Source organism: Sprattus sprattus (genome assembly GCF_963457725.1).
Source record: "Sprattus sprattus genome assembly, chromosome: 18".
NCBI lineage: Eukaryota > Metazoa > Chordata > Actinopteri > Clupeiformes > Clupeidae > Sprattus > Sprattus sprattus.
The window spans coordinates 16133276-16158977 of NC_137916.1; the positions used below are offsets into that span (position 1 = coordinate 16133276).

General features: G+C 42.0%; 1 protein-coding gene across 1 annotated transcript in view; it reads left to right on the plus strand.

Moving 5' to 3' along the window:
* Window positions 1-567: 567 nt before the first annotated feature.
* LOC308379125 (piezo-type mechanosensitive ion channel component 2) overlaps window positions 568-25702 on the plus strand; it is a gene marked incomplete at both ends in the record, with an annotated part of 30956 nt that continues 5821 nt past the window's right edge. Inside the window, 39 exons of the mRNA XM_080856181.1 lie at window positions 568-631; window positions 1385-1480; window positions 7337-7438; window positions 7764-7809; window positions 8289-8448; window positions 8689-8902; window positions 9609-9822; window positions 10058-10223; window positions 11358-11490; window positions 11869-12038; window positions 12201-12464; window positions 12786-12891; window positions 13302-13483; window positions 13627-13775; window positions 14060-14227; window positions 14828-14832; window positions 15345-15508; window positions 15683-15859; window positions 15992-16138; window positions 16289-16489; window positions 16705-16909; window positions 17446-17547; window positions 17866-18031; window positions 18173-18416; window positions 18539-18635; window positions 18930-19089; window positions 19420-19509; window positions 19685-19755; window positions 19932-19985; window positions 20139-20251; window positions 20574-20694; window positions 21147-21212; window positions 21774-21940; window positions 22272-22468; window positions 23047-23208; window positions 23592-23789; window positions 24252-24510; window positions 24711-24899; window positions 25279-25504. Of these exons, the coding sequence (XP_080712307.1) occupies window positions 568-631; window positions 1385-1480; window positions 7337-7438; window positions 7764-7809; window positions 8289-8448; window positions 8689-8902; window positions 9609-9822; window positions 10058-10223; window positions 11358-11490; window positions 11869-12038; window positions 12201-12464; window positions 12786-12891; window positions 13302-13483; window positions 13627-13775; window positions 14060-14227; window positions 14828-14832; window positions 15345-15508; window positions 15683-15859; window positions 15992-16138; window positions 16289-16489; window positions 16705-16909; window positions 17446-17547; window positions 17866-18031; window positions 18173-18416; window positions 18539-18635; window positions 18930-19089; window positions 19420-19509; window positions 19685-19755; window positions 19932-19985; window positions 20139-20251; window positions 20574-20694; window positions 21147-21212; window positions 21774-21940; window positions 22272-22468; window positions 23047-23208; window positions 23592-23789; window positions 24252-24510; window positions 24711-24899; window positions 25279-25504 (5815 nt within the window). The remainder of the gene's footprint in view (window positions 632-1384; window positions 1481-7336; window positions 7439-7763; window positions 7810-8288; window positions 8449-8688; window positions 8903-9608; window positions 9823-10057; window positions 10224-11357; window positions 11491-11868; window positions 12039-12200; window positions 12465-12785; window positions 12892-13301; window positions 13484-13626; window positions 13776-14059; window positions 14228-14827; window positions 14833-15344; window positions 15509-15682; window positions 15860-15991; window positions 16139-16288; window positions 16490-16704; window positions 16910-17445; window positions 17548-17865; window positions 18032-18172; window positions 18417-18538; window positions 18636-18929; window positions 19090-19419; window positions 19510-19684; window positions 19756-19931; window positions 19986-20138; window positions 20252-20573; window positions 20695-21146; window positions 21213-21773; window positions 21941-22271; window positions 22469-23046; window positions 23209-23591; window positions 23790-24251; window positions 24511-24710; window positions 24900-25278; window positions 25505-25702) is intronic.

The window sequence follows — 25702 nt, forward strand, 5'->3', positions numbered from 1 at the left end:
TCAACAGAAAAATGAAACGCAAGGAATATAAATTCAAGCTGAATCCACCTGGGATTTCTTTGTAGTAGAATTTAAAAGTTGTGATATGACTTATCATATCATAATTGCATGATTTCTAGGCCACTGAAAACAATTTTGGTTGGCTTCATAAGGAGTTTTAAGTTAATTTATAATTCTTTTGTGAAACATAAAAGTTTACATTCATTCTGTTCTCTTGCCACAGAAGCTTCAAAGCTCTAGTTATCTTAACCACCTTCTGAACAGCCAAAGAACTTTGACAAACATTCAGAATTTTTTGCACTTTTTAAAACCAATATACATATATATTACTTTACAAGGCAATTCCTGTCTCATGCCTTAATGTATGTGAAGTCCCCTATGGATTTGATGGAAAGCCACTGGACCAGGAGAGTGTTGATGAGTGTGATTCTCCTGCACTCTGCCCCCGCCTCCACCTCTCCCTTTGGGCTGGGCTTGAGAGAGTGGGAGTCACCTGCATCCCTGAGCAGTACATCGAGATGAGTTTGAGTGTGTGTGTGTTACTCAGAAACTGAACTGTGAGTGAGGATGACGGTGGACATTGTTGTTGGAGTGGTTTATAATATTCTTTTGCCAGTGCTGCTGCTTGCTGGTAAGCTCATTTCAGAATAGTATTCTCTGCCAAAGACAATTAAAAATATTCAATCCCTCTGTGCTTGATCTTAAGGGCAGTGGACAGATATCTGTGGAGTATATTGAAGAAGATTACATTTCTTATCGCATTGTATAGCAATGTGTCTGTTTTGGGTCACTATCACCGTTGGGGTTTTCATTAATGTTATATTAATTTAGTTGTATGTATGTTTTGTATGTTTGATGTAGTGAGTTGACACAGAATGCAGCAATGGACTGGGTGCTGGTGCTGGTGCTGATCTGAAATGTTTGTGTTTACTCATGTAGAGAGTGTTTTGAGTTTAGCGTTTTGCGCTCCGTTTACATTTGTCTCATGCAGGTTCACTCATCAGATCTTTTTTCTTACATTTTTGGGGTTTTGAGTCGGTCCATTTTTGCATGGGTGTAGTCTGTCCATTTTCTCGTGGTGTCGTCTGTCCATTTCTGCGTAGTGTAGTCTGTCCATTTCTGCGTAGTGTAGTCTGTCCATTTCTGCGTAGTGTAGTCTGTCCATTTCTGCGTAGTGTTTTCTGTCTATTTAGTTCTTGTGAAAACTAAGATGTTGCTCTCAGTTTCTTTACCTCTGCTTGATCTGCTGTCCTCACAGTCACACTGTCTGACACCAGAATCCTTTCACATATAGTTTGGATGTGTGTGTTAGAGACCAAATAGGATCAACTTTTGATTGATTGATTTTTAGACTGATATTCTCTCTGTGTGCATCCCTCTGCAGCGATATCTTTCAGGTACAATGGCCTTTCTGTGGTTTATCTACTCTTTCTCCTGATGCTGCCACTTCTGCCTAATCCCACTCCATGCAGCATGAAGGGTAAGCTGAAAGCATTCAAAGCATCTAAAACACTAGCTCCACTAAAACATCCACCACATTAAAATAGTAACATTGAAAACATGTACAACCTCCATAACCTCAACAGTAGTTCAGTATCCAAGGCATGGCAGTTTTTGTTCTGTAAGCGATACCCATACACTGGTACAATGGTAATACCAACAGTACACAGTTGGCTGGATGAATTCAGCCTTTAAAACCTCCCCTCAGATATCTATATACTACATTGTGCTCCCTAGAATTTGAGTGAAATATGCCAAATGGGCGCTTGACCCTTGAAGTTCTCACTCCATCTATATGAGAATTGAAACTTGTAATGGGAGGTCATAGGAGTGTTGCTAACCTATTCCACTCTGCATTCTGTACTGTAAGGAAAACTCTCCCGAGAGAGTCCACAAAGAGTATCCTCTGCCACCATTAAAAAACAACAATAATATTAAATATCAAGTATTAAACAACGTTTAACAGTTATGAAGTACGTTTTCAGCATTTATTAGATATGTAAAATTGTTTGTGTAAAACCGCTTTTGCAGCTGTACATGTACATATTCATGTACTTTAATGGATAATGTTAGACTGTGGACATGATTACTATTTGTGATTGGCACATTTTGTGTCCCATTCATATGCTCAAGAGACACCTTCTTGTAGCTACAAAAAAAAAAAAATCTGAACTATTCCACTGCCCAAGTAATTGGTTAATAGTAATAGGTAACAAGATCTCAGGATTCTTTAGAGGCAGGTGTTGATGAATTAAACTAAGAATTCTTTGCTAATTTCCATGTTACCCCTTTGCAGTCCCACACAGGCCTCTTACTTGCAACCTCAGGCATGGGAGGCGGCGTGCTAGTAAGGAGGCTAAAACCCATGAATACTAGCATCTGTCGCTAGCTTGGCTCTTAAGGTGTCAGGGAGTGAGGTTTACTCCCTGGACATCATTGTACTCGCTGGGTACTGTTACATTCTCTCCACCATGTTTTCCATGGTCTGATATATTTCAAATAGCTTTTTGGCTGTGTGCACATCGTCTAAGCTTGTGATCTTTCCATAAATTAAGACTAAGGGCCTGATTTACTAACAGGATTGCGCCCATTTCTGGCGTAAAATAGCGGTCGTAAACATAAAACGGTATTTACTAAGGGGGCGCAGCGCATATTAACGCCTGTGGGTGTGAACAGGGGAGGGTACGGAAACGTGGGTGGAAACCTGGGTGAACGTGGGCATGGAGCGCAATTTAATGGGAGGAGAGAAGGTAAGTGCGCCTAATGATGTATTGCGTAGGTATTTACTAAACTGCCTGGCGAGCGCATGTCCCTGATTTGCGGGCTAATTCTCCGCCTCATAAAAGCACGTCTTAACCAGGAAGCGCATTTCCATTGAGTCTGAAAACGTTGACATGGCAGCAGAGCAAGGCGAAGAAAGAAGACAGAGACTTCAGAAATATTTTTTTCAACTCGTATAACACATTTTCAGTTAAGCGAACCACAAATCATTAGACGGTACAGGTTAACCAGCCACGCAATACTTCAATTACTGAACCAGATCAGAGACATCGAACTCTCCAACCGGAGATCACATTCCATTCCATCAGTTGTTAAACTCAGGACAACATTACAAATATTGGCATCGGATCATTTCAAACAGTTATAGCATCAGCAGTTGGTATATATCTCAGCCTTCACTCAGCCAAATATTCACCCAGGTACTCGACGCATTGCTACCGCGCACTGGTCAATACATTTCCCCACTGCCATAGCTGAAATTAGAGACATCAAACAGGATTTTTTTTCCTTTCCGAACGTAATCGGAACCATTGATTACACCCACATGCAAACAGTCCCACCTTCAATCCACGAACACGTTTACCGAAACAGAAAGCACACATATTCAATGAATGTCCAGGTCATATGTGATGCCAACATGACCATTACTTACGTGGTAGTGGTCTGTCCATGACAGTTTTATCTTCCGGAATAGTGCCATCTATCCATGATTGAGCAACGGTGATTTTGGAGAGGCCTGGCTACTTGGTAAATGTATTTGTTTCAGTGGGGATATGTAAGGGATAATGGCCGACGAGCTGTGCAGTTCTACAAAGTTAATGGACGCTGCGGGGCAAAGAACTCCACGACGCGCAGCGTGTTGAGTGTTGGTCCGAGAAGTCCATTAACTTTGTAGAACTGCACAGCTCGGAGGCCGTTATCCCGCTTATCTCCCGTTTACAACATCCAAAAATGTTTTTATTATTATTATTATTTAGAATTTCCTTTATCTTTAGGAAATTTAATATGCATAATAACCTGATGAATTCTTGATTTGAAGCCTAGTGCTCCCGTTAGAGAAAGTAGTGCCTGGAACCGGCTGTTTTTCAAAAAAAAAAAACGTTACGTTGGTTGTCAATGGTAACCATTCAAGAGCATTGATATGGAACGGCGATTTAACTTTTCTACTGGGACTACGTCCAAGGTGTGCGGTTCCACGAACTTAACGTACACCCCATTAGCCAATCAGAAAACAGTATTTCGTTCCAGAGGGAGATAAATTGTAGTGAACCCATGTCCCTTGAAGAACGTATTAATCTCGCCATGTACACATCTATATTGTTATAATAGACAGTTTACGCATTAATGCCACCAATAGCATATTATTTATAATCGTGTTCTTTTAAACATCTCGCTGTAGGTGATGGCGGGCAAATCAACAATACAACCCATTGAATCAGGTTCAGTGATTGAGCGAACGTGAACCAATATATCTATCTCCTCTCCGCTGAACCTTATTTTTTTCTTCCTCGAATCTCCATGGTGGGCAGTAACTTGCAGGCAATTTCTCCCGTCTTTTAACGGTGCACTAAATAATGATTGCCCAGCGCTGATCTGGCTTGATACATATCATGGAAAATGCGTGGAAACACTGTGCGTTAATGTGCGCCTGTCAAAGGCGCAGATTAAGCTGCGTTCGCAAATCAATGTTAGTAAATCAGGCCCTTTAAAGGGCGGAGTAAGCACACAGTGCCCAGCGCAGATGTGGTTTGATAAATACCACGGAAAATGCGCAAAAACGACGTGCGTTAATGTGCGAGCGCAGATTAAGCAGCGGTCGCATGTTAGTAAATCAGGCACTAAGAATCTTTCCTGTTTTAGATAGGTTTGATGTGTGCTGTATAATTTTTTGTTTACACACTGTTAGTTTATGTCATATTTCTCTTAAAAGGGAAGCCAATGGATTTTTTAACCTGGGTCCTATTTGCATTATTTGGGGGGTCAACATTTTTACTAGGGACAAAAACGTTTAAAATCGATCCGGTATTGAGTCAGACCGATCAAACCAGCAAACGGATACAGAGGACCCCAGTGGCGCAAGCACTTGGGGAGGCAGAGTGAGGCGCTCTCCTCTCCATGTCTTCAGACCCTCATTATAACATTAACGAGCCTGTCAGTGGCTAAAACAAGCGGGTTGCTTGGATGTGCATGCTATCTCCCTGGGATTCCATTGGATAGCCGTATTGTGTTTGCCGGTTTGGGTGTTTGGTTGTTTTTGTCCCTAGTAGAAATTTGGACCCAAAAAGATCTAAAAATAGTGTTGAAAGATTGAAAAAGTGAAATGCCCCTTTAACCAAAACTGTTCAGAGTATAACCAGGTGTTGTCCTAGAAAGTATAGACAAGACCCTTCCTGCAAGGTTCTTGGTAGAACGTGTATGGATTTGTCAGAGGAGAGAAACTGACAAAACTACAGAGTACAGTGGGTTTCACCTGTTTAAAACATAACTGGTGAAATGCCATATAGATCTTAAAGGTGCATTAAGGATTAATAGCTATTCGCTAAAGGTATGCTAGCAGCTAAAACTAACGAAATCTCTTGAAATGTGCTGACTTTGACATTATGACAAACTAATTACTCAACGACTGTCCTTACACAGTCAAACATCAATCATGTGCAACACAAGACTAAGCAAGACGGCAAATAAGCTACTTACTAGATCGGCAGAAGGTAATCAAAGTCAGGTCGGCGGGCATCGGCAGGCAAAACTACAGAAGGCAGTTATATGCCTATCGACCCTGCTATGCCATTGGCACGGACGCAATTCTCCATATTAAAAGTCATTGTAGCGCCCCAATTTTTTTAAAGCTGTTATTTTAAGGTTAAACTGCTTATCCTAACCCTAATCCTGAAGCATAATTGTTGCATATTGTGCCTTTAATGTATAGCATCGTTTGAAGTAATCAAGCAGTCACTTTGGTTGCTTTTTAAACAAACATTCAAGACTTTGATTTGGGCTCCTGATGTCAAGGAAAGGTATGACCAACATTTGAAGTAATATTTTGTGTTGTTACATTTTCATAACAGCTTTACGTGACCAGCCAGGAATGAGCGGCAGTTATCTAATGCATGTAGAAGTAGCACATGCAAAAAGCTTGTTTGCTATGGGAAAGGTGTGTACTTAATATGTAAAAATGTGTTAGAATTATTCTGATTAAATAGAGGAGGGTATCCTTCAAAATGTCTGTGATATTTTACAACTACAGTCATTGGACTGCATTACATGCGTGAAATAAATTCTTAGATCTAATTTCACATTTCCACACAAAATGAGATCAGTTGGTTCAAATTGTTATCCTATTAGAAATGCAACAGACATTGACAGACTGGAGTTAAATTGGGCTTCATGTCTCCATTTCTACCTAAATGACTAAGAATATATTTAATGTTTAGTTATACCAACACTGCCCTGAACTTTGTACCAATCAATACATGCCATTAAATAAAAGAAGTCACTACTGCCTCTCCCATTGAGCTGTGTAAAGAGATGGGCCTGTAAGGTCTCATCCATTATGCATTACAGAGTAATTATAGTGAGGAATTAAGAGTGGTGGTGTCAGCGATGCCTGATTGTTGCTTCCTTGAAAGCTATATGGATCCACATATTTATGTCTCTGCTCTCCTACTCTCTCTCTCCCTCTCTCTCTCTCTCACTCTCTCTCTCTCTCTCTCTCTCTCTCTCTCTCTCTCTCTCTCTCTCTCTCTCCTCCCCTCCCTCTCTCTCCCACTTGCCCCTGCACTAAGCTCATCTTCGGTGGAAGGGGGTGAAGAGCTGATTAAACAGGTTTAATCAGGATGCCCTGAGCAGTTTGCACAAGGGATGGGCAGAGAAATGACATAAAGCTTTTAGTAAAAAATCCAGGTTATCGGAAACACATTTGCTGCCTCAGCTAATGCTGCACATGACTACAATTGGTTTTTCTGCTAAACAAACAGAAAGCAAACATGGCTGCTTCCGGTGCCTTGTCCTGCATGCTTCATGCCCCATCACCGAGCTTCTAAACTACATCATACATTTTCATCATCTGGGAAAGGTGGAGAAGCAGACATTGGTGTGATTGTAAATTAATCGACCTATGCTGCTAAATTCAATTTATGTTGACTGTTTTCCTCAAACCAAAGCTTGAAACCTCCTGAAAAGGGAAATAACACCATGCAGCTCTTGTGGTATCGACTCTTCTGCATGCGGTGGGATGAGCGCTGCAGTAAACATTGAGGTCGAAGTAGCCATGAGTTCAGCCCGTGAGGGATGGGTCTGGTCTGCCATGTTAGAGCTGAAACATTCTGAAATGTACCCCCACAGTGACTACCATTCTTACCATTACTGCCAGGCTCTCATACATCATCACCTTTACAGTTATTACTGCACTGCAGAAGCATCCATAAAACTTAACAGCTCAAATAACACAGGCTGCAATGGGGCTCAGTTTATGGCGGAGGATAAGCAGTAATAGAGATGCCACACCCGTCTGTCTGGGTTTCTATGTAACTGTTGTGATGTTTGTTTCTGACCGAAGGGAAGACAGGCAGGTTCCTGATGCTCCTCTGCTGCGCCAGTGTGACTTTCCTGGCCCTGCAGTGTGGAATGCAGATCCCATTCGCCTATGTGCCTAAAGATGGTAAGGGGCATACGCTCGGGATCCTACACCAACACCTGACCACGACAACCTGAAACTGTCATTTTGTTTCATCCCTACAAATAACCAAACATGTTGTTATGATCTGAAAGGCGAACAAAACTCATTCTTGAGGCACACCCAAAGGAAGTTAATTCATTAAATAGTTCTGTTTGCAGTTTAGGGCAATGCTCCAACTCATTCTGCTGGATGAAAATTTAATGAGGAGGAAATACTGGTTGAACTCGTTTGCTGATGAGACAAAACCACAAAACCACTGAACCATATAGTTAATGAAATATTTCCCTCAATTTTATCTCTTCCACAGTAAGCGGAATTTGGGAGGTCGTCCTCTATCATCTTGGCATTGTGAGGTATAAACTGTGTTGAAATTGTTATTCACCAGTCTGGGGTCTCTGCGGTGTTTAGCCCTAAGCCTTTTTATAACCATTAAACAATTAAGGGCTCTTTTCCTCATACGACGAAGAATATGCAGATGAGTATTGGTGCCTTGTGAGTAATGTTTAAAATTAAGATGATGGATACCCTCTAAGTGCACTGCAAGTAGTACACAGAATGTTCTGGAATGCTCTCTGACCTGTCCATGCATTTTCTGTGTAAATGTTATCTCAAGCTATTTCACTCAAGTTTTTTGTAAGTGCAAGATATTTCGAAAATAAAAACCGACCTTCAAGCTCCTGATACTGAAATGTCAAAGCAAACTGAAAACTCCCTTTAGAATAAAACCATACCAAACCAGTTCTCAAACTTGTGACAAAATGCATGAGCATGGAGTACAGGGTCAAAACTGTAAAGCAATTTTGGCAAATGACTATGTTGTTTACTCGCACAGGTTCAGTGATGTGGATGCTGGGAATATTGTGCGCTTGCTGGTGCCAGATTTTGGCCTGTTTGTGTCTGGGCTGTTCATCTGGCGCCTCTGCAGGAGGCTGATGAGGCCGCCCGTGGAACTGAGTGTCCATGACAACAGCATCGGATCTTCGGACCTTGAGGTGAGATCTTTTAAGACCACATACTACATAAACATGTTCATAGCAAGCCATGGCAACAATCAAAAGGGGCACCTGGAAGCAAATTAGTTTATTTTGTCATGATGAATGTCGATAAAGTGGAGCGCAAAACCATGTTGAAATGTGCATGTGTTCTCAAATGATATGAAAAAAAAAAATGAATGACAGAAAATGACAAGACTAACTGAGAGACTGACGTAGCTTTGGTCTGATTTGGTCCAGGTGGATCTGGACTCCACTGAATCCGAGACAGAGGATGATGGAAGCGAGAGCGACTCCATGACGGACAGCTCAGCTGAGAACAGAACCCCGGCAGCGGCTCCCCCTGCTTTTGTGCAGAAGCTGCTGGTGTTTGCCTCCGGACTGAGACTGCTGCTCTCCACAATCATGAACACGGCAGGAAAAGTGGTGGTGACCATCCAGCTGGGGATAGCAGGTACCGTGGGCTTTTTCAAAGCATTAAACTAAATGTGAAAACACTTAGATATATCTGGAATATGATGTTTACTGCTAGTGGTCGTCTATTCAGGCATGTATTCTAAGACAATGGGTGTGTTGTCTACATTAATGTTTTCAATTTAGGAGAGTTTTGCATCTTTGCACAAAGCATTAAACTAATGAATGATATTAACAGCATCATACCCCACCTTGCATGTCATTACATCATATCCTCCTCATTGGCCAAAATCAGGAGACAAAAGAAAAATCTCACTGATCTTGAAATCGTGATCGAGGGTATTCTTGTCAACAAATTCACAGTTTTGGTACGAGGGGGAAATTACTGGTGGATACGTTCTGTACATTTTTAGAGCTTCTTTGGATGGCATGAGTAAAATTGTAAGTAATGACTCACCTTTGTCTAGGTTTTTTACAGTGTGAAAATGCTTAAAAAAAAATGTAATATGTTAACTTTCCAAAGAAACGGAAAAAGGCCTTTCATTGTCCACTTGTGTTCGATAGCAGTGTGCCAGCTGTCTTCATTTGTTTGGCTTTTAATCTAAATGTTAAGGAACAAGAATGGCTCATACAAGGAAAACACTTACAGTACTCACGGTCAAAGCTCTCTCACACTCAAACTCTCTCAGTGCGTTGCCCTCAAACAGTGAACGTCTATGATAACCTTTTTATTTTCCATGTCGCAGGTATTGCCCTTCCCTCTCTGACATCCACTGTGTATTTTGGAGCGTTCCTGAGCTTGGTGTGGTTATGGGTGTACGGCCACCCGCTCTCCCTACTGGTGTTCAGTAGCCTCTGTGTGATGATGACCATATTCAGCGCTGGCCACATCTTGGGCCTCTACCTATACCAATTGCCTTTACTCCAGGAGTGTGTGCCTCCTCAGGACACCTATGCCAGGTACAGGATGTAGTCATTTTAGCATTTGCAAATTGTAATTGTAATTTTGCATGTTTAATCACAATACATAACAAAGCCATTTGAACCTCATCACACTTCGATTTTGGGGCTGCAGTTATGACCATAAACATCTTCAGCCATGCCAAAGTTGTGATGTTTGGGGTTTGATTCTGAGCCACACCTGTGGAGAGCCTTCAAATGTCTCTTCTGTGTTCCTTTTCGGGGGGGTCCCCAGACTGTTTGGTATGACTGCATTAATTCGGACCAACGGCTCAGAACCACACAGCCTCCGGCTGCAACCAGATGTCTCGTGGCCGGTGTTCATCAACCCTCTGGTCCTCCTGCTGCTCTATTACACCCTAGTGGCCCTGCTGCACAAGTGGGTCCACATTAATGCAGAGGTAATCCCATCACTTAAACAACCTCCGTACCACAACAATAACAAGTCGTTCGTAACCACAGCAACATGCAGCAAGTACTGCTGATCGTACGTGGTCATATTTCTTGTTCTTGTTCTTGTTCTTGTTCTTGTTCTTGTTCTTGTTCTTGTTCTTGTTCTTGTTCTTGTTCTTGTTCTTGTTCTTGTTCTTGTTCTTGTTCTTGTTCTTGTTCTTGTTCTTGTTCTTGTTCTTGTTCTTGTTCTTGTTCTTGTTCTTGTTCTTGTTCTTGTTCTTGTTCTTGTTCTTGTTCTTGTTCTTGTTCATAACTCCCCTTTCTTGTTTATCTGCTTCTAGTTTTCATTTGATATGCTGTAAGAGGTCAGGGTCAGAGCTACAATACTGGTCAAAATATCTTGTAGATGCTGCTTTTCACACCCATTTTCACATTTTGTGTAATGGGCCACTACAAATCCTCATAGGGTTAAAATCCAGCAATACACAAAGCTACGTGGATGCTTTTAACTAGAACATTTTGACAAGAAGGAAATTCCTAAAACATTCCCCTTAGCAGCGACACAATTTCATGTTAAGACCCTATCCTGTAAAATTGACAATATCTTGCGGATGTTACTGTGTGTTTGATTCTCACTGGTCATAAAATGGTTTTGGACTGATTAGTTCATAGGATTATGTTTTAATCCCAGCAATTATACAGTATGAATATGTTTTCAGGACAACAAACAAACATTTCTAAACAAAATTTACCAATGATGGAGACTAATTGAGAGTTTCATGTCTCTCACTTCAGTGATATAAAAATAAATGAAGGCTCTTAAATTCACTTAAGCATGCGTCTGCTGCTGTTTGAGCAGGCTTGTGAGAAGCATTCCATAGCCTGTCACATTTTTGGCAGGACACTGAAGAGGATGAACTGTCGGCTTTGTGTGAGATTCCCCCTAGTTTCTCAGAGGCAATGTTACCATCACCCATCAAATCAGAGGTAAAATATAATTTCATTATTTTATATTTATATTATATTATTTTAATATTATTTATTCTATTGTTAGTTAGTTAAACTTGTGAGAGCAGATAAGTATGCTAGGTCAGTATGTATACTTTGTTTCAAAACATAAATACCTGTCCATACCTACACAGGCCATTGATATAATGATGAGGAACAGCTGGGAGAAGCACAGTGTCCCCTCACAGGACTCTCTGATCTCCAGCACCATGTACCCAGAATGCTTTACACTTCCTGTGTATAGATCGCAAGACTACCTAAGCCACGGTACCTATCCAATATTTGTTAAAAGTAATTCACAGATGAAAAGATCAAAAAGGTGATATATACAGAGTAGCCTGTTGTGGTACCCTTATAGAAATGATGTTAGTTTCACTTACCATGTTGAATTTGTATAAATCTTTTGTTGAAATAAAAAGTATGAGTTTCTTAAACCGTAATCTTAATATTTAGGAGAAAACCCAATGATGTTCTCAGAGTTATGCTGATGTGCCATCAGAGTACATGTTCAGATATCTGGGTAGATCCATGGTACCACATGAAATAGAAAGACTTTCCAAAAACTGTTGGTTCGTTATTGGGACTCTGTCCATGTCTCTGGGAGAATATGACATGCTGGTGTTTTTGACGTGATGCTATGTTCAGGGTCATATGAGAGCAAGATGGAGGAAACAGAGGGGACTGATGAAGAGCATGATGACTACTCACTCAGCACCTCAGAAGCAACAGCTCCAGTTGATGCACCCAGTGGACTTGCTCTCTTTGGAATCTTCATCATGAAACAAAGTTACACCAGCGCCCTCATCATCATGATGGTACATTTGAAAAGCATGAGATTATAATGTGTGTGTGTGTGTGTGTGTGTGTGTGTGTGTGTGTGTGTGTGTGTGTGTGTGTGTGTGTGTGTGTGTGTGCCTGATGGTTCTGAATGAGCACGTTGGTGTAAGCATCTCTTTTGTCTCTCTGTTCGTGTTTAGGTATGGAGCATCACATATACTTCTTGGCTGGGCTTTGTGCTGCTCGTATGGTCGTGTGTGATCTGGATGATGAGAGACCGCCGCTACTACGCCATGCTCAGCGCTCCTTTCCTGGCTATCTATGGTACCGTGCTCCTCGGGGGCAGCTTCATCAGTGCGTTTCAATTAAAGAGACAGGAGCTTTTCCCCGGCATCCCCAAATCAGTTCTCATTGACTTTGATCTCTATGGTTACGAGGCATCCTGTGTTCACCTGGGTGTAAAGGTGGGTGAATAAGCAAAACTCAGGAATGTTGTAGGCATTGTTTCAATGTTAAATAATGGTGTTTTCATGTCGTAGTTATATTGTTGAACCTAGTAAGTAAACTGTACACCTCAATTAAAGATGGAAAATGGCTTTGTCATGCAGTATTTCCATTGAAGATTCACATGTATTCCCTTCAGCATATGTTAGTTAACAATGTCAGCTATGTCCAGTGGCTATCGAAAGGAACAAGAGCATTCAAGAATCTGAAATGATCCGACATGCTCAGTATATTTGGTTGACATAATTACTCAGCACATAACATAACATTTGTGTCTAAAGGTGGTGTATACCTTCAGCTTCTGGTTGCTGCTGCGTCAACAGCTAAGGGAGAAAGAGGAAGAGAGACAGCAGAAGCATGACTCTTTGGATGGCAAAACTGATACACGTGAGATTACTTTTCCCCTGTAAAAGATATGCTGGTCATTTTTTGCAGAAGCCAAAGAGGGGAGCAGTCCTTTTGACCTAAAGGGAACCATAAGGAGAGCCAGTTTGCATTATATTTCAGGATATAGCAGAGGCGTCTCACAGTATATAGAGATGCTTTCACTGTGTATCTGGTGTGCTCCTCGGGGACCCATGACCTTGGTGGTGTTAACATCTCTCTCTACAACTTGCTTTACTGTTTGAGCTATAAGTACATTCACGCTTGCATTTCTTAGGATGTGAATATGAAATGGAACTGCACATTATTTTGATTTCATACTAAATCAGAATTAAAAATGTTAATGGTCTGTCATGAAATATGTTCATGTGTAAATCATTTTTTCTGTGTACATTGCATTTATTTGTGTGTAGCCGATGACAGTGAATCTTCTGGACTGGTGTCTATTCTGGGTGGATTCGTGAAAGGAACCCTGGTGAAATACTGGATCTTCCTCTGCTGTTCAATGTTCTTTGTAGTCAGTTTCTCAGGAAATGTGGCTGTGTACAAGATCCTCTATATTGGGCTCTTCCTCTTCTGTGTGGTACTGTATCAGGTAAGAGCACTCACCTCCCTCTGTACTATTTAGGCAGTTGATGTGACCTATGAAGGCATGAATACATTCGAGCAAGCACTGAAATGTGCTCTGAAGTGTGTATTACATGTGTGTTTGTGTACCTGTGTGGTGTGGTGGTGTAGGTACATTATGATTTGTGGAGACGCACACTGAAGTACTTCTGGGCAGTAGTGGTGGGCTACTCCATGCTTGTGCTGATTCTCATCTACATGTACCAGTTTAAGACTGTGTCTGGACTCTTCATACAGACCATGGGAATGTCAGAGGAGGGGTGAGAGACCAGCACTGATGCTGAAGACCATTCATTATATCATTTTCTAAAACAAATTCTTAAAATGTATAAGCTCTGTGTTTCACATTTTATTGTGCTAGGAAGATCTTTATTTGGAATTTAATCCTGAATAAATGCTGAATGCTAATTTAAAAATGTTCTATACAGTATATATCCCCCCCCCCCATATATTCATATTGTATATTTTTAATTTTAATGATATTTCTGAAAAACTATTAGATCATTTGATTGAGTCTGGAGACTGATTTGTGTTTCTCGCTCAGGCTGCGTGACCTGGGTCTGGAGCAGTATGATACTGTGGAGCTGTTTGCACAAATCCTGCTGCCAGCTGTCTTCCTACTGGCCTGCATCCTGCAGCTGCATTATTTCAACTCTGACTTCCTCTCTCTCACTGACCTGGAGAACATCACTGTCCTGGACAAATTGGCCAGGTGTGCTGACTATCACCAGACACACCTAACAAAATCAATCTTCACTTTGGAGATGTCAGTCCTATGTGACTGAATCGCCAATGAGATGTTCCCACGAATGACTGAACTGGAAATTAGTTTGTGTTTGTGTTTATTTAGTTGTGTTTTTTAGTGGGTGAGCTGACTGTAGTGGATTTTAATGGATTGTGTTTGTGTAGATTTTGTGTTTTCTCATATCCCCTCATTCTTCTTCCCATTCAATGCCTATCAGTGAGGAGGAACTTAGAGAGAACGTGAAAGGGATTTCTGACATGTATGGGTGGCATGATTTTTATCCATTCCCATAATCGCTTTCAGGCTGCTGAATTATTTGTTGAAGCATGAACTTTTTTCAAACTTTAAAATACTCCATCTGTCCTGTCTATCTGTCTCTCCTGTTTATCTGTCTGTCCTGTCTTTATCATGTTTGATCCTGTACACCGTGATGGCCACCTTATTTTTTCAACAGTGATGCCAGTGTATTCCAGTGCTTGTGTGAATAGGATTCAGAAATGAAACATATTTAAAATGAAGTAAAATGTCATCTTTTTCAGGATTAAAGAAAATATTGTAAAACTCCAGCAAAGGTAAGACATATAGCTATATATGTTTGTGTGCTATGTTGTTTAGCCTTCATGTAGTTACCACCTCTGTTAGTGCCTTGCTCAGCAGGGCTATCTGCATTTGGTATCTAAAGCATGTGTAATTCACATGTAGTCGTTGACTCATAGACTCGTAAAAGAACAGATGAGTGGAGGGAGTGAAGCCACCCTGGACAAGGAAGGACTCTCCTCATCCTCAGACAAGAAGGAAGAGAAGACAGCTGAAGGAGAGAGTGAGTGTGTTTTGTGTTTCTGTGTGTGCATGCATTTGTGTGGAATATTGAGTGTAAGGCATTTGTATATTTGTATTGTTATTTGTTATGTTTATGTTTGTGTGTGTGTGTGTGTGTGTGTGTGTGTGTGTGTGTGTGTGTGTGTGTGTGTGTGTGTGTGTGTGTGTGTGTGTGTGTGTGTGTGTGTGTGTGTGTGTGTGTGTGTGTGAATGTGTGTGTGTGTGTGTGTGTGTGTGTGTGTGTGTGTGTGTGTGTGTGTTTTAGAGATGTCTGTGGAAAAATGGCTGTTGGTTGTGGATAGTGCGAGTGTGCTCATCCTGCAGATGCTTCATCTCGTGCATAAGGCACAGGCCCTCTGCTGGCGGCTGCTGGAACTGCACAGCCTTAAACTCCTTTCCACTGGCATCATCTGGGTTAGCTTGCAGGAGGTCAGACACACACACGCGCAGACACACACATATATATTCACACTTACACACATTCCATATATTTACTTAAATAAAATGATTAAATGTTTTTTGTCTTCCAACAAAAACACACACAATACAGTTCATACAAACACCAGGGTACAAAATCCACTCTGTTCCCACTTTCTTCCTTAGGTTTCTCTGATGAACTTTGTGTTCCTGGTGCTATGGACATTTGCCCTACTATTTCCTCAGCTGCGTCCGCTGGCCTCCAGGGTGTCGTCTGTGTGGGCATGTGTGATGGTGGTGTGCAAGATGATGTATCAGCTCAAAGTCATCAAACCACTGGAGTACTCCTCCAACTGTACCGCTGTGAGTCATCTCTTGGCATTTGTATATTTTGCTCTCTTTCATACTGACCTTCCTTTGTAAACAGGTTTATGTCCTTCTGGTTAAGATGGGGATTAGGGAAGCCCTTTTGGTAAAGTTATTTACTGAATGTAGGGGTTGGTGTCCGTCAATGGGAGCTGGTATGTACCCAACATGGAGGAACTTCTGATGAAGTCCATTTTGTACGTGGACCCTGTGGACCCTGCTATATGGTGTGGGGCACTACGCAAGTGTGGAGATCGTATTCTGCCTTGTCTTCAGGTACCTGTCACACACACACACACACACACACACACACACACACACACACAAACAATATACAGTTTATATATTAGTATTAGTAGTATTGTTATATATATATATATATATATATATATATTAACGTCTGTCTGGGTGTGTGTCTGCTTTAAGAACCACTTGCTGGTACTGGGTCTGCTTGTGTTTGATGTGACCATCCACCGGCGTCAGCTCCATTACCGTCTAAGTCATGACTTGAAAGTCCCACCATCTGGGATCATTTTCCTGGGGATAACTCGGCAGCACCTGGACCAAGGCATTCTACCCTGCCTGAAGTATTTCATCAACTACTTCTTCTACAAGTTTGGCCTGGAGGTGAAAGTTATCCCACATCACAAAAAACAGATAAGACACAAACTGAACACAATAACCAGCCTCTTGGGAACAATTATGCTACTTTTAACATCTTCCATTTGTTACTAACTTTTAGTAAGTTAGTTAATGAGTTAGTATTGCCCTGATACATATGATGATACTGTAGCATTAGATAGCACACCTTGCTCCATAGTGTCTTTATATTTTGATTTCAGGTGTGTTTTGTGGTCGCTGTGAATGTGATTGGCCAGAGAATGGATTTCTTTGCTATGCTGCACTCGTTTGCTCTGATAGCTGTCCTCTCCCACCGAAGAAGAAAAGCCATTGGAGAGGTGTGGCATAAATACTGCTGCTTCACTGCCAGCCTCATGGTACTGCAGTATCTGCTGTGTGTTGGGTTTCCACCAGCATTTTGCTTTGGTAAGAGTACACCTCAACAACAGTTTTACTCTTTTACTGTTAACTACCAAAAAGCCATGCAAAAACCATGCAGACACAACAGCTCACTTGACACTTAAACTTGCTAACATGCTAGCTGTTTTTTTGTTGTTGGGTGGTTTAGTTTACAATGTCGTGCTGTGAAAGCTTTTTTTTCTTCTTCATGGGGTGCAGAAAACAGAACTACATTGTGCATATGATGGATAGCTTGTGGTTTATTTGTATTCCTTCATATGGCCATTCACCATCAAAATTAATTTAAAGATGACAGCAAAACTAGTAAGCCTATAAAAGCTCAGAAAGATGCAAATTGTTGCATAGTGTTGCTTTAAGAGTAAATGCCATGCTGTGCATCAAGCTATACATACAACAGGTGTTTCAGCTCATTAATCATCTGGCAAAACAATGTGGTAACTAATAAATAAGTTGCACGACTGATCATTGGGACTGGGATAGCATGGTCTCCTGTGTTCACTGTGTTGCTGTGACTCCCTGCCTGTATGTCAATCTCTGTCCAGATTATCCCTGGAGGACGTCTGCAGGTGCTCTCACCTCCAACCTGATCAAGTGGCTCTACCTACCAGACTACGCCATGCATCCTGATCCTGCCTTCATCCTCTGTAGTTTTGCATTTCTATATCCACCTGATCATCCACTGCCATATGTGTACCTTTTGCACTTTTTAGACTTTTTCTCTCCTACTCTTCCTCTATTTTATTTTTCTCCCTTCCCCTCATGTCATTTCACCTCAAGTAGTATAAATAGGATGTTATAGAATGATAGCTGTACTTCGCCATCATTGTTTTACAGCAGGTTCACAGAATTTTGCTGATGAACTTTTCACTCACTCACTCATTGATATCCCTATCAGTTGTGAGGTCGCTGTTCATGTGCAAATTCATCATTTTTTAGAGAGCCTTTCTGTCTCTTGTCCTTAGATGATTACCTGTTCTTGCTGGTGGCGGCTCTGCAGGGGCAGGTGTTTAAGGAGGAGAACCGGGCGGCTGTGCGTCTGCTCGCTGGAGAGAATGTAGAGATCAGCCGCAGCCTAGACCCCTGCACCCTCAGCCAGTATACACCCGTCAGCAACTTCCTTCACTGCAGGTATGTGTGTATGTCTACACTCAGATGCTAGATGCTAATGGGGTTTAGCTTCTTTGCTAGCACTAGCACTAGACACAGGTTACACAAGGACCACAACTCACCCTCATGAAATCAAGTAATGGTGTGTGTCTGTCTTTGCAGGTCTTACCTGGACATGGTGAAAGTGTTTGTATTCAGCTATTTCTTCTGGCTGGTGTTGTGCCTCATCTTTATCACAGGGACGACACGCATCAATGTGTTCTGCTTGGGCTACCTGCTGGGCTGCTTCTACTTCATGCTGTTTGGAGGCTCCCTTTTGATGCAGCCTGTCTGCTATGTGCTTCGCCTGTGGGACTGGCTCATTGCTTACACATGCGTGGTCATCTGCCTCAAGAACATGCTGTCTGTATGTGTGCAGGTTATCTTGCTCTCGTTTGATCTCTGGAGACGGATCATATTTAGTCCTAACTGTCTCTCTCTGTTTCTCCCTCCCACACACACACACACACACTGTATTTGTACTTTCAGCTCGGCTCCTGTGCGTACCTTGACAGCCTGCTGAGAAGTGGTTGCTGGCTGATCCAGGCCTTTAGCATGGTCTGTACCATTAAAGGATATGATCTTCGTGAGTGAGACCTTACCTGGGTCTTTTTTTTATCCAGTGCTCTTTAGTTTTCACCTCTACTTGTTTTGTATAGTTGGATTAGAGCCGACACCAGATTGAGAAAATGGGAATCAGAGTGTACGCTTTGATATTGCTAGTCTAAGAAACATATTCCAGGACAGAGCAAGTAGGTCTTGGTTCTTGCAGTTTACAGCTCTGAGTTTTAAGAAGTGGGATCTGTGAGAATGCAAATATTTTGTGTTTATGTCCTTGTGATGTTATTGTACTTTTTGCTCTGTGTGTGTGTGTCTTCAGCTGCCCCGGATGATGAGTGTGAACTCCCAGAGGGAGAGGCAGGAATTGTATGGGATGCAATATGTTTCGCTGTCCTTCTAGTCCAGAGAAGAATCTTCCTAAGTTACTACTTCCTCTATGTGGTTTCTGACCTCAAAGCTTCTAAAGTCCTTGCCTCCAGGTAACTATGAATCTCATGTTAAAGATCCTCACCTTCAGGTCATTGCAACTCTCTGTATGGTGAACAGACGGGGGCCCTAGTTCAGTGACAGTACACTGGCCAAGAACAGTGGGAATAATCCGACCATCTTAATGACACTGGCTGATGTCTACCTAATAGCATTACCTTCAGGGGTCTTGAGTTGTTTGAAAGCTGTTTTAAGTTGCTTCAGATGTTATCAGTTGCTGTAACGTCCTGGGATTGTAATGACATGTCTTATGACACGTAAGAAACTCTGAGATGGCAGGTCATCTAATGAGTTGTGGGCTCTTATTCTGCCTCTGTTCTAAGGGGAGCTGAGCTTTTTGAAGCAAAAGTGAAGAAGCGTGTTGCAGCTCGACTGGAAATGGAACAGAAATCTGTGGAGACACTGAAGAAATCGTGAGAAACAATCCACTACATATCCCTGTGTGCTGACAGTTTACAGAGTCATTGTCAGGGCAGTGTGAAAGAGACCACATGTACTGTAGTAGCGGATCATGCATGCTAGTATATTATGTCTGTCATCATGTTATTGCTTGGTCATCAGTAATGGTATTCTCCCCCCATTTCAAAGGATGGAGAAAATCAAATCCAAACAGCAAAGTCGTCCGCCGAAAGAGTTGCCAGTAGACATGGAACCCAAAGGTTTGGCAAACACAGAGACCTGACTGTTACTGAAACACTTTCACTGTAAACCTTTAAGAGAATGAATGTGATGATCATCAGCTGAAATTATCTATTTGTGTAGGTGTTAATGGTTGATTTGGCAGATAATAGATAATAGCAGTGATAATATTGTGACAATATGATATGTTCTCCAGGAGAAGACAACGACAGTGGGAAATGGTCGAGACCTTGGGTTTCTCAACCTGGTGGTGAGTACTGCCATAACCATGAATCTCACTGCCCAACCCTCGTGCACACATAATTCAATAGGAGCCTTTCATACAGCTTCTCCTGTGTGTGTGTGTGCGTGTGTGTGTGCGTGCGTGTTTATGTGTGTGTGTATGTGTGTGTGTGTATTGCAGTTGGAGACTCTTGTGGCTATCAGCTGTTTGAGAGTAGCAGTGAGGAGGAGGAGGAGGAGTCACAGGAGCAGACAGAGGAAGACGCACCTCCCAAGAAGAAATCTGCTTTTCAGGTTTAGAGAATTTCAGCTTTTACACTATCGTTACATTTATTCTATTTTCTTCAACCTCGTAAACTTTACATATATACTATATGTCACACTCACATATTTCAGCTGGGCAACGTGAATATCAGAAGCCTAGTGATATAAATGGCAGCTCACATTAGTGATTTAACACAAAGGCACTGTGCATTAAATAAAGAATTCCATAATTAAACAATGTTTCTTTGTAATGTTGTCTGATAAGCTGCTGAGAGTTTAATCAATACGGGTCCAGGATGGTCCTTTTCCCCCCAAAATTGTTCCATCATCAGTTCATCTAATTTGTGTTCAGCTTGCATATGAGGCCTGGGTGGCTGGTGCTAAGTCTGCCCTTAAGGGCCACAAGAAGGAAGAAACCAAGCTGAAGAAAGAGGAGAGGCGCCGTGCGAGAAGAGAACTGCAGAAGCAGAAAGGTTTTGAAGATTTGTATTCTGCTTATTATTATTTTATTCTTTTTATTTAGACTATTATTGAAGGATTTTACCCATGTGAACATGTCTTAGGACTTTAATTCCCTGAACCTTAAAATAAACTACCCTTATACTACCTATACTACCCTACCCTGTTCTTGCTGTTGACATTAGATCTCAGTTTCACAGTATCACATCACACAGTGGGCAGTGAAATAGCAAGGGACATGTCTATGTCCAAATGATTGATCACAAGTCAGCCTTTTACAAACAACAATTTAGCCAGGAAGACCTGGCATGAAACTGGAAATCTGGTATTTTTTAGTAAACGGCTTTGAAAAGAATTACAAAGCTAAATGCTAATATGTTGCTGGGTCAGTTAAGACTGACTATGTGAGTTGAGTTAGTGGTAGGAATGACATCAATATGATGATGAATTTGACCTCTGACCTCAGGACTGGAAAGAGTTGAGTCAAGTGAAGATGAGCTGGAGGAGAACGAAGATGATGAAGAAGAAGAAGGTATGTTTGACTGTAGAAGTTTATTGCTGACCTCTAATTTTCTTTCTCTACTTTAGCCTGAAAATGTGGTTTTGAATTTGACTGACACATTCACAGTTATTTGTTGACTCGTTGCAGTTTGTAAAGTGTACTGATTTATCCAACTGCTCTCTGCTCTCTTTCCAAATTGCTTATTGTGTGTGCACTGTGTTTGATATTGCTGAACTGTCTTTGTCTTTGCTGTCTTTGCTTTGGTTCCAGCATGTTGGCCTTAGAGAAGCTTTGTCCAAAGTAAAAGTTATCTCCCTTAGTTCAGTGTCAAAAATACAGATTTTATTGATGTTCTAAAACTTGCTGATGGGTATTTCTTAATGAAACCAACTAGATATCTGGGATGCGGGGGTCAGGTTTCGGAGTGAGCATCCGAATAAACATGTCACAGTAGTACACAGTTTATCTCACACGCATTATTAAGCAAACTTGACAATATCTGCTCTACTTCAGTAAATTATTAAATTAGATGTGAGAGAACCCAGTCCCACTGAACGGAAAAAAATGGTTTGGTTCCTCCACCCCCACTAGAGAACATATTTCAGCGGCTCATCAGCTCCTTGACATTAGTGTGGGTCTTCCTGACGTCCCTCATTGATGACCTCACCGGAGGACTGAACTCTTTTTGTAAGGATAACCTGGACATTTCCAAAGTTCTGTGTAACGAGAGGGCCTTACTGAGCAGTCAACAAAATAAGGTACAGTATTCGACATCCCATCATAGACATTGTATTCATCTCATAATTAGGGTTGACACATTTTAAACATGTAACCTTGACAGACAGACAGGCAGACACAGACAAAATGAGTATGTTCAGTTTAAGGTATTTGGCCGGCACATTTGTTCAAAGTAACAAATCAATATTAACAGGCACATATTGGACATTCAAGGGTATGTGTGAACCCCCTGGAGAGATTGCTACGATCTCATTATGTCGTCATCTTAAGTAGGTTACTAATACAAGGATAATCCCAAACTCAAAGGCTTTCTACCATTTCTTGTGCGGTTCTGGTTCTGACTGATGGCAGGGGAGGGAAGTGACCCAGGAGAGCATCAGGCAGTTCTACCAGAGCTGGATGTCCAGACAGAACACACAGGCCTCGCTGGATCAGGAGGAAGAGCTGGGGCCTCCTGCCTCCCCCCCACCTCTGCCGGGCTCACCCCGCGGATACACCAAACTCCAGAGCGCCAACTCCAAATTCTCCTGGGGGAGCAGCCTGTCCAGGTTTGCACACATACACACACATACAGTACACACACACTCACACACACACACACACACACACACACACACACACACACACACACACACACACACACACACACACACACACACACACACACACACACACACACACATACACACACACACACAAACACATATGTAAGGGCAAGCAGAAGAGGAGCTTAAGAAAAATAACACAGTATCATCCTCATATCAAAAGTGAAATATTTACCTTTTATCAAGTAGTGTTGTGTGAAGTGTGTTTGTACTGAAGAAGGTAGACCTGTGCAGAAGGTGGACAAATGCACACTTTGTAATAATCCATATTCTTATTTGCTGAATGTGTTCCTCCTGTTTATTTACTGATTCATTATTTGTTACACCATTCACACTGTTCGATCATCCCTCAATCATTTGTTTTGAGCTTCTCAATGAGTCCGCGCTTTGGTCTTCATCCTTCTCACCATATTGGTGTGAAATACGCACTAAATATCCAAACTTTTATTTCAGTTTGAAGAGTCCTGTGATGTTAAATCATCCTCTCTCTTTCTCTCCCTCTTTGCCTCTCTGTTGTTCAGCTGTCTAACTGATGACACATTGCTGGGCTCGCGGCAGCCAACTCTGGAGGATCTTGACGAGCCGCTTCCACCACAGACAACTGGCCAGGAGCTCCGCCGCAAGCTCCTCAAATCAGCCCACATAGACCTGAGCTCTTTCGACAGCGACGGACCTCCTCAAGAGTAAGTGTTCCTTGAAATGTCTTTCATACAGGTCTTGGTAGTTATTAAAGGAGGACATGACTGACTAAATGAAATACATGAATGGTTTGACCTCTTTACAATCAGTTTACAACAGTGTAACTTTAGTGATTAGCATAGGTGTTGTTTGTTTAGGTCTGTAGCTAGTTACCCTCATTTCATTTGTGTTTTAGGTTATGTGACAATTGTTTGTGTGGCCTGGGTTGTTCCAACTTGCGTCACTGGCTTGAAATGGTCACTATTCTAATTCTGAGGTGACAATTTTCTCAACAATCTCGCTCTCTCTCTCTCTCTATCTTTCTATCTCTCTTTCTATCTGTGTTCCTGTCTTTCTCCCTTTTATTTTTTCCCCGTCTCTTTATCAGTATTGTTGATGAAGAGAGTGAGGCAGAAGAAGAGATGGAGGAAGAACTTGAGGATCATGTACAAGAGAAGGAGACAGAGCAGTGCCTGGAGTCATGTGACGAAGACCCAGAGGAGGACCCGGGTGAAGCCACCCCAGAGCCTGCTCCCCTGAATGAAACGACCCGAGCCCTGACAGCCAGTGAGCTGCTGCTTAATGAGTAAGGTCCCTTTACATTTACACTGCAGCACAGCTCTGCACACTGTTTAACCTGCAATGTTATATATTAAGTAGAACTTTAGGATGTTAAGTGTTAAGATGTGAAGATGTACTAAAGATGATCAATAGATAGTCTTACCTGTACAACACCAATTTACTAGCTTCCACTGCAGTCAATTACAGTTGTGCAAATTCAGGTTGTCTGTGGTTACAGCCCACCACAAAGAGCAATGCAAAGGTCAGAAATAACATACCTCCAAACTCTCAGATCAATTAACAAGAACTTATGAATTACATTGTAATAATTCAGTTTCCAATGGGTTACACCAGAATCACTTGAAAATGGTGTTGTCATTGAGTCACTCTTAATTCTCTCTGCTCTCTTTTCTCTCTGCCCTTTTTCCCTTCCTCCTCCCTCCTGTTCTCCTCCTGCCTGTTCTCCTCCTGCCTGCTCTGTGGGTAGTATGTTTCATAACCCGGAGATCGAGGAGTCTGATAAGTTTTACCACTCCCTTCCCCGGCCCTTGCGGTTGATGCTTGCCCTCTACAACACTATGGTGTCTCAGTCAGAGATGCTGTGCTACTTCGTCATCATCCTGAACCACATGGTGTCGGCCTCTCTGCTGTCTCTGTTGCTGCCCATCCTCATCTTCATGTGGGCCATGCTGTCTGTCCCACGGCCCACCAAGCGCTTCTGGATGACCGCCATCATCTACACCGAGGTTAGCGTTGCAGATTGCAGTATTAACAGTTATAAAAGGTATTTATTACAGCATTCAACATGCTCATATTAACCACATAATGTACTCATAATAAGATGGAGAACTTGTTTTGGGAATGTAGAAAGACAAATTAGTAATTAGACTGAAATCATTTTGAGTGTAATTGTTTGTTGTTTGACAAACTACTTCTGTCTTCTCAGATGATCGTGGTGGTAAAGTATTTTTGCCAGTTTGGGTTTTTTCCATGGACTACTTCAGCTTACCGTGGCATCAATTCCGAGCGTCCATTTGCAGTGCCCAACATTGTTGGTGTGGAGAAGAAGGATGGCTATGTGTTATTTGACCTGCTGCAACTGCTGGCACTTTTCTTCCATCGGTCAATTCTCAAGGCAAACTTACCACTCTGATCTGTCTACTTAAACCTATATACAAGAAAAGTGATTATTTGATATTGTACTGTAGTATGAAACAATGACTGTAAAAATCATGGACAGCGTACACTCAGTCAAAGGTCAAGCCACCAGAAGGAACTAAAAAATTGCTGAGATTTAACCAAGTATTTTTTGTTTACTATACAGGCTCTGGCCAATTATATTCTTACTGGACAGAATCTGGCTGTATGTTTGCCAGTTTGGCCGATCATTTTTGGCTTTTTTTACTTCATATCATAAGTGCATGACAACGCACTGTCCATGCTTTTTACAGTCATTGTTCTGGACTGTGAGCGAAGCAGATGATTCATTTCTGCTCTGCCTTTCTGGTCAACAGTGCCATGGTTTGTGGGACAACAAGGAGGTAGAGATGCCTGACTTCTTCAAGAAGCTGAAGAAGAAGAATGAAAAGAATAAGATGAGTGCAGGAGGAGGAGGAGGAGGAAGAGGGGGTGAGGATGCACCGGCCCCTCGGAGACGGCTGCCCTTCCTCCCCATGCAGGCGTCCACCACTTCCTCCCTGTTCCACAGATGGGGGAAAGGCAACAGCTCAGAGCAGCAGGGTGTGTGCCCAGTCTCAGCAGTGCTAGCTGGGGTTTGTGTATGACACTCACAGCAGCCCCTCTAGATTATGCGTTTGCAATCCAATATCACTCTATGATACATAGAGCGGTGTAGCTGCTTATGACCCTCCAAAATGGCGGTCTCATTAGGACGGTCCACACCATGCAAGATACGCGTATCTAGAAAGGATGAATCAT